Raw genomic sequence first — 9,307 nt, forward strand, 5'->3', positions numbered from 1 at the left:
TATGCACTCGCACACAAAGCAGAGGGATCCGCTCGCGAAACTGGGAACTATCGACTGATCCTCCAGGTCTTAGTACAAAACACGGGAATCTCGTCCTCGGCAGGTCCTCTTTATGGGAGCAGACACAAGGATGGTTAAGTAATGGGTGTTGGAGAAGTGCCCGGGAAACCTTCCCTTCATGTGGAAAGCAGAATGAGCAGGTTTCTTTCAGCCAAGAAGAAGTTTGGTTTCGACCTGAAGCACATCGGGAAATAAGGAATCACAGTTATAAAGGGATAATAACAGAATATAGAGCAGCTGCAGAACATTCTCACTTACCAAGAGAGGGTATTCTGGTTCGCACCTTTGGATTGTACGTTTTTCGCCTGGCTGGCAGGAAAACATTTTGGAGTACGTTTTTTGGATCTTGTGAAATATCCTAAATCTTTGGCAAAGCTAACGAATAACCCAACAGATCAGAGACCAACGCTTGCCCATCATGGAAATTGAAATGTTGATGTTATAAACATACATTTATGGTCAAATGACCGTCTTTACACGATCTCTAATCTAACTACCCTAGCCTATCTATGAGATGGAAAAACGGGGACTCAACGGCGTCCTTTATTATTTAATTCTTAATGCACCCTTGTTATTCTGTGTAAATGGTAAGTCAACTTTGTCAGTCGTGGCATGCCGTGCTTTTGATGGTCAACACAAATGCTGTCAATCGAACAGCCCTGTCGTTAGATTTTTTATTTCAAGCTGTTGTGATATGGACGGGACCGGGTCATTATTTGAAGTCAAGCGCATTATTCTGCTGCAGTGACTTGATCGTTAGAAGAAAAAACAAATGACGTTGTCGTTTAAATTATACATGGGTGAGAGAATAGATTGATATGATTACAGTATTAGACGCACACATGTCAAGACTGCGCTTCAGCAGTTTTGCATAATGTCCAAATTTCCTCAGTTATGCTAAGCCTAATGCTAGATGAACATAATCTCTCAAAACACGTAAAGCAACAATAATTAGTATTCTCATGGTGACCAAATACTTGTATTTATTGTGTTACAGGTTATATCAAACGCCATGGTCATTTCAATTCACAGTGCACGGGTCACATAAAACCAATACGCCTAGTTGTGTAGGCTACCTTTGCGTCATTGCTTCATTGTCTATTTTCTTTTAAGTCTTAAACTATTATAAACTGATATTTTAGATTAATGGCAACCTGAATATGATTGTATTGCGAAATAAAGACAATTTGGTTACGGATGTCACTAAAGTATTTTAGTTGTCTGTCATGAGGCTATGTAATCTCAGACCTTTGTTAATTTGTCATTCCACCATATTAATCTATTCTATATGTTGTCTTTTCCCAATGTTAGCTACATTTACTGAAGTGCCCAAAGATGTGAGTGTCGGTGAGGGAGAAGACGCTGAGATGCCGTGCGCCTTTCGGGCCATCGGATCATCGCCCTTCTCGCTTGAGATCCAGTGGTGGTACCTAAAGGAGACAACACCTAAAGAACTTGCACACGAACTGCAAATAAGCGCTCCGGCGAACAGAGCCAAGGTAATGCTGTCCCAATGACAGGGAGGGCAGGTTGGGCTGCTCCCGGGCAACTACTGAGAGGGGCTCTGTTTAAATGTCCGAAGTTGCACCAAAAGTGATTGACACTTATGGCTACGGCTGTGTGCAATCTGGCTTTTCATGATGGCATTGCCATATGTAAGACATATGTCGCTATTTGTTTGATGGACTTCATTACAACATGTTGCCGAAAAAAAGCATGTGAGCGGATGTACTGGAGATTATAAACACTATGTGGCCATTTCTATTAAAGAAGGGGATGTGTGTATTGGGGCGGGCCGGAGGGGGGACGTCACACCTAATGATACAAATGGCACTTAGGATTTTAAAATCAGTTCAGAGAGAGTTCTCATGCATGCAGCGGAAATGCCCACGTTGGAATATTCCATAATGCTGTTGGATAACTGTGACATGATTACACCCTCTGTGCCTCTGTTTCAATCCACTCAGGGACACAGAACAACCCCATCTGTAGTTTCTGCTCTGTTATTTAACCACATTAAACATGCACTGAAAAACACAACCGATTATTTATGACAGCTCGAGAGCTAATGCAGCTGTCGCTGTCCATGGTGCTGATGTCAATGCACGCTGTTTGGGACAGGTTTGGGAGCAACGTAACTGTTGCTGTCCATGGTGCTGATTCCAATGCACGCAGTTGTAAAAACTATTTTACAATGTCGAAAGCTTCTCAAAATTGCACATGGCATTCCAATGGTGGTGAAGCTAATATTGTAACGTGTAACTGCTATAAAAGATAGTATTATACAGTCTTGTGTCTCTGGCTGACCATAACACTTCGACACATTTCTGGTTTCAGGTCACTCAAAAGGATGCCACAAAAATAAGCGTAAGTGCTTGTGTTTCTCTTGTCACTAACCATGTCCAGCTGAAACGTTTGATTTGTTAAAATGTTCGCTTTTTATTGTATTTGTATATGGCTGCACAGTTAAGTGCCATAATGCATCTGAGTGATAAAATGTTTATTTCGTTGTTCAGGATCATAGGGCTAGCCACATGATATGGCCAAGTGGTGCTATGAAGGCTGATTGCCAATATTTTATCACAAGTTATGGTGGTAACTGTCCAGGCCTCTGGTGCAACTGGGCATTTTTCCAAGCATCTTTTTTTTCTAGACTTACGACTCCATTTTGTACAGTTTGCTCCAACCTGGCTGGCTCACCACTATCACGCCTTTAGAATATAAATATAGCCTAATCTTGTTTTGAAATGTATTCAGAGACTTGCCACACAAAAGGCAGCGTTAAATCTGCCATGTTTAGGCCCACCACTAAACTGCGATGTAATTGCATTTTCCTGCCAAGAAGCAAGTTTTTTCTCTATTGAGACTGCATCCACACGTTTTTGCATTTTTGGATTATAGGCCTTTAGGCTTTAGGCTATCAAACGCATAAGCCCTCATCACGAGCTGCATATGTGGCAGTAGTCTAACGAGTGGCCGGCCTAGTCTACTTTGATATAGACGTATTTATTTTCGAAACCAACAGGTTATATTGTGCATGTAGCAATTTCTAATTTTCTCTGTTTCTCTTTGTAGACTGTGAGGGTGCAGGGCAGCGCCATATCTCACAGGCTTAGTCTCTCCAAGGTGCGAAAGGAGGACGAGGGGGTGTACGAGTGCCGAGTTTCCGACTTGTACTCTGACGAGACTCAGGAATACAAGGTTCAAGCCACCCTCCGGGTGATTCCTAGTGATGGCATGGTGGCGGAGGAGGCCGTGTCCCACATCCAGAATAGATGGCCACTGAGGAACAGCAAGGACGCGGTGGCCGGGGGGCGAGCTACCTCTGAGCCGGGTCAGGGAAAGCCTCGTGTGCCTCCTCCGGCGGGACATGGCCCCCTCCCCGCCAGCACGACGACCACCGCCTCTGCAGCGAAGTCCTCAGCTTCGCCGAGGCCCGGTAATGCGGCCATCCTCCGACAACAGCACGGAGCTGGTAAGTTTAAGTGCAACAGTGACACCTAGTGATACAGGGTGAGAAGATGGGAGTTTATGTGTGTTTCTCCTCAATCTCCTGTCAGACCCTCAGGAGCATGTCATTCGGACCAGTGATTTGCCCTTTTTTAGTGAATGATAAATTACACTGACATTTGTATTGTCATTGAATTATGTAATGTTATTTACAAATAATATATTGGATGATGCTTGTAGAGTACAACACCTGATACATGAAATTATATTGCTTGACAGGGCAATGTTTCTTAAGGGGAGGTACTGTTTCTTTCATCATACCATGCTGGGACATATCTGCCTATCTTGCCACCAGTTGAGACATTTGATTTTGCCCGAGGTTATAGTCAGACTATGGAGAGTGAGGGAAGGTGTGCATATACAGTGGGTATCATAAATATTAACCCCCTTGGATTTTTTCCACATTTTGTTGTGGGTGACATAGTGCGATTGAAATGTCATTGTCATTGATCTACACAAAATACTCCATAATGTCAAAGTGAAAAAAACATTCTACAAATGTTAACAAATTAATAGGCCTACAAATTAAATAACTAAAATATAGTTGTTGCAAAAGTATTCACCCCTTTTGTTTAGGCAAGCCTAAATTAGTTCAGGAGTGTTCAAATGTAGCTTAGAAAATCACATAATAAATTACATGGACTCACTCTGTGTGAAATAATAGGGGTTGACATAATTTTTGAATGACTATCACTTCCTCTGTCCCCCATATATACACTCAAAAGTTTGGGGTCACTTAGAAATGTCCTTGTGTTTTCGAAAGAAAAGCAATTTTTTTGTCCATGAAAATAACATCAAATTGATCAGAAATACAGTGTAGACATTGTTAATGTTGTAAATGGCTATTGTAGCTGGAAACGGCAGATTTTTTATGGAATATCTACATAGGCGTACAGAGGCCCATTATCAGCAACCATCAGTCCTGTGTACCAATGGCACGTTGTGTTTGCTAATCTAAGTTGATCATTTTAAAAGGATAATTGATCATTAGAAAAACCTTTTGCAATTATGTTAGCATAGCTGAAAACTGTTGTGCTGAATAAAGAAGCAATAAAACTGGCCTTCTTGAGACTAGTTGAGTATCTGGAGCATCAGCAATTGTGGGTTTGATTCCAGGCTCAAAATGGCCAGGAACAAATAACTTTCTTCTGAAACTCGTCAGTCTATTCTTGTTCTGAGAAATGAAGGCAATTCCATGCGAGAAATTGCCAAAAAACTGAAGATCTTGTACAATGCTTTGTACTACTCCCTTCACAGAACAGCGCAAACTGTCTCTAACCAGAATAGAAAGAGGAGTGGGAGGTCCCGGTGCACAACTGAGCAAGAGGATAAATACATTAGAGTGTCTAGTTTGAGAAACAAACGCCTCACAAGTCCTCAACTGGCAGCTTCATTAAATAGTACCCGCAAAACACCAGTCTCAACGTCAACAGTGAAGTGGCGACTCCGGGATGCTGACCTTCTAGGCAGAGTTGTAAAGAAAAAGCCATAACTCAGACTGGCCAATAAAAATTAAATATTAAGATGGGCAAAAGAACAAAGACACTGGACAGAGGAAGATTGGAAAAAAGTGTTATGGACATATGAATTGAAGTTTGAGGTGTTCGGATCACAAAGAAGAACATTTGTGAGACGCAGGCCAAATGAAAAGATGCTGGAGGAGTGCTTGATGCCATCTGTCAAGCATGATGGAAACAATGTGACAGCCATGTAAATAGTCCGGATGGCCATTTGATTAATTGTTCAGCAGTTTTATAGCTTGGGGGTAGAAGCTGTTAAGGAGCGTTTTGGACCAAGACTTGGCGCTTGCCATGCGGTAGCAGAGAGAACAGTCAATGACTTGGGTGACTGGAGTTTTTTGGGCCTTCCTCTGACACCGCCTAGTATATAGGTCCTGGATGGCAGGAAGCTTGGCCCCTGTGATGTATTGGGCCGTACGGAATACCCTCTGTAGCGCCTTACGGCCGTATGCCAAGCACTTGTCATACCTGGCGGTGATGCAACCGGCCAGGATGCATTCGGTGGTGCAGCTGTTGTACTTTTTGAGGATCTGGGGACCCATGCCAAATCTTTCAGTCTCCTGAGGGGGAAAAGGTGTTGTTGTGCCCTCTTCACGACTGTCTTGGTGTTTTTGGACCATGATAGTTTGTTGGTGATGTGGACACCAAGGACTTGAAACTCTCAACCCGCTCCACTACAGCCCTGTCAATGTTAATGGGGTTCTGTTCGGCCCTCCTTTTCCTGTAGTCCACGATCTGCTCCTTTGTCTTTCTCACATTGAGGGAGAGGATGTTGTCCTTGCAACACACTGCCAGGTCTCTAACCTCCTCCCTATAGGCTGTCTCATCGTTTTCGGTGATCAGGCCTACCACTGTTGTGTCGTCAGCAAACGTAATGTTGGTGTTGGAGTCGTGCTTGGCCACACAGTCGTGGGTGAACAGGGAGTACAGGAGCGGACTAAGCACGCAACCCTGAGGGTCCCCGGTTGAGAATCAGCGTGGCAGATGTGTTGCTGCCTACCCTTACCACCTGGGGGCGGCCCGTCAGGAAGTCCAGGATCCAGTTGTAGAGGGAGGTGTTTAGTCCCAGGGTCATTAGCTTAGTGATTACTTTTGTGGGCACTATGGTGTTGAACGCTGACCTGTAGTCAATGAACAGCATTCTCACATAGGTGTTCCTTTTGTCCAGGTGGGAAAGGGCAGTGTGGAGTGCGATTGAGATTGCGTCATCTGTGGATCTGTTGGGGCGGTATGCGAATTGGAGTGGGTCTGGTGTTTCCGGGATGATGGCGTTGATATGAGCCATGACCAGCCTTTCAAAGGACTTCATGGCTACCGAAATGAGTTACTCCACAATAATTACCTAAATGACAGAGTGAATAGAGTAATATATATGTATTCGGAAAGTATTCAGACCCCTTGACTGTTTCCACATTTTGTTATATTACAGCCTTATTCTAAAGTTGATTTTTTTTTAAAGAAAATCCTCAGCAATCTACACACAATATCCCATAAAAACAGGTTTTTAGAAATGTTTGCAAATGTATTAACAATTAAAAACAAAAATACGTTATTTACATAAGTATTCAGACACTTTGCTATGAGACTCTAAATTTGAGCTCAGGTCATCCTGTTTCCATTGATCATCCTTGAGATGTTTCTACAACTTGATTGGAGTCCACCTGTGGTAAATTCACCTAAAAACTCTCAGACCATGAGAAACAACATTCTCTGGTCTGATGAAACCGAGACTGAACTCTTTGGCCTGAATGCCAAGCGTCACGTCTGGAGGAAACCTGGCACCATCCCTACGGTGAAGCATGGTGGTGGCAACATCATGCTGTGGGGATGTTTTTCAGCGGCAGGGACTGGGAGACTAGGTAGGCTCGAGGCAAAGATGAACAGAGCAAAGTACGGAGAGATCCTTGATGAAAACCTGCTCCAGAGCACCCAGGTCCTCAGACCGGGGCGAAGGTTCACCTTCCAACAGGACAATGACCCTAAGCACACAGCCAAGACAATGTAGGAGTGGCTTCGGGACAAGTGTCTGAATGTCCTTGAGTGGCCCAGTCAGAGCCCGGACTTGAACCCGATCGAACATCTCTGGAGAGACCTGAAAATAGCTGTGCAGTGACGCTCCCCATCCAACTTGAGGCAGTAATTGCTACCAAAGGTGCTTCAACAAAGTTTTTTATTTTGTATAAATGTGCATTTTTTTCTTTCAAATAAACTATTTTTGCTTTGTCATTATGGGGCATTTTGTGTAGATTGATGAGTGGAACAAGGCTGTAATGCTTGACATCGGCAAAATGGGGAGTTTTTCAGGATAAAAAGAAACGGGATGGAGCTTAGCACAGGCACAATCCTAGAGGAAAACCTGCTTCAGTCTGGTTTACACCATACACTGGGAGAAAAATTCACATTTAAGCAGGACAATAACCTACAACACAAGGCCAAATCTATACTGGAGTTGCTCACCAAGAAGACTGTGAATGTTCCTGAGTGGCTTAAATCTGCTCAAAATCTATGGTAAGACTTGAAAATGACTGTCTAGCCATGATCCCCAACACCTTGACAGAGCTTGAAGAATTTTGAAAAGAATAATGGGAAAATATCGCACAATCCAGGTGTGGAAAGTAGGGCATTTTTCTTTCACTTTGACATTAAAGTATTTTGTGTAGCTCAATGACAACAAAAAATTGCTATTAAATTCATTTCAATCCCACTTTGTAACGCAACAAAATCTGAAAAATCCAAGGGGGGTGAATACTTATGATTCCCCACTGAGGAGAGTGACAGGTTCTTGCCTTTATAGTGTCCACCATATAGAGAAAGAAATGATAAAGATATGATTCACAATGGCCATGGATACGATGTCTCCTCATGATCTCCACACTATAACGTGAGAGTGCCTTAAAGCAGACCTTGGAGAGAGCGCGCAGGGGGCTAGCTCACATGTCAGACTCGCTACTGATCGATGAAGCATACTCCTGAATAATTAAATTTCACAGACTCCGCAGGAGGGTTTAATTCGCCGTTCTGCCATATCAGACGTACAGCTGCTGACGCAGTGGTGGTGCAGCATGGGAGACATGTCTGGCTGGGGGTAGGGAAGGTGGAGACATACTCATCAGTATGTGGGATCACACTTGTCTGTTTATGTGCATTAGCATGTAACTGTTTGCTGATGTATGTTTTGATTGTGTCTGCGTGTGTGTACAGACATTATGTGAAAGCAGCCAGGGAGACCATGTTCATTTCTCTGGCTGGAAGCATGTGTGCAGACTTCTCCTCTCTCCTGGCTATTGCTGTCAGTGCGTTGGTGGTTTGCAGGGTGGCTAAGGGGGTAATGTAGAGCAGGGCCCTCGTCTAATGATAGGGCTGTTGCCAGGGTTCTGGCCTCTTTACATGGGGTTGTCTCTCTCCTCAAGGGTTCTATACTTCCGTGTGGTGATAAGAGTGAAAGGAACTCCTGAAGGGAAGTTTTAGAAATACTTTAGAGGCCCTTGGAGGAGACAGGGTAGGGAGTTCCATTCTCTGTTTCTTCCCTATTGTGTCTATCGTACTCAGTGTTGTGTCTGCTCGACGTGTGTTGTGGCTTGTCGGGATGGCTGTTCTCCCCTTGCTGTGGCTTTGTCCTCAGGGCAGTGGAGGACAGCTGGTGGTCGATGACTGGAGGAGAGGACTCCAGAGGAAACAGTTATACAACTCTACCTGTGTCTTTGAGCACAGTGCTTCACCTCTGATTCAGTAATATCATCCAACAACATGTATATATCAATGTATGCTTGAAGCCAATGCCATCTACAGAAAATGTAATCAACAGAGCTGTGCAAATTGGTTATTGGAATTCTACATTTACTTATACTTGTTAGTCATTTAGCAGACTCTCTTATCCAGAGGCCATGGATCCATTTGGTATTTTCTGTGAGTCGAATCCCTTACTTTCTGAATGAAGCTAACTGACAACCAAGGGGTAATCATGCAAACAACACCAAGCTAATAGAATGGCACCATGCTGTTCGGCCTCCTCATGTTGGACTGTTTAGAACACTGGTGCTGCCATCCTGGACATGTGCTGTGGACGTGAGAATAGCCTAGTGCACGTTAAATGCCCTGGGACTGGCACTGTGGATCAGCATGCTCGGCCAGCCATGTCCTTAGCGAAGCGAGACGGAGGCGGCCATTTGGCGAGAAAATCAAACAATACCACTACCAGTTCACTCACTGACTCTCTC

General features: G+C 43.8%; 1 protein-coding gene across 1 annotated transcript; it reads left to right on the forward strand.

Moving 5' to 3' along the window:
* Window positions 1-574: 574 nt before the first annotated feature.
* Window positions 575-3,535, forward strand: LOC311120305 (V-set and transmembrane domain-containing protein 2B-like; the record flags this gene model as incomplete). The annotated part of the gene is made up of 4 exons (XM_084194930.1): window positions 575-647; window positions 1,372-1,559; window positions 2,398-2,427; window positions 3,136-3,535. Coding segments are annotated over 4 exons (691 nt in total), but the record flags the coding sequence as incomplete, so codon positions are not given.
* Between the last annotated feature and the right edge of the window lie 5,772 nt (window positions 3,536-9,307).

This window comes from Coregonus lavaretus, assembly GCF_964263955.1.
Source record: "Coregonus lavaretus genome assembly, contig: HAP1_SCAFFOLD_9757, whole genome shotgun sequence".
Lineage (NCBI taxonomy): Eukaryota > Metazoa > Chordata > Actinopteri > Salmoniformes > Salmonidae > Coregonus > Coregonus lavaretus.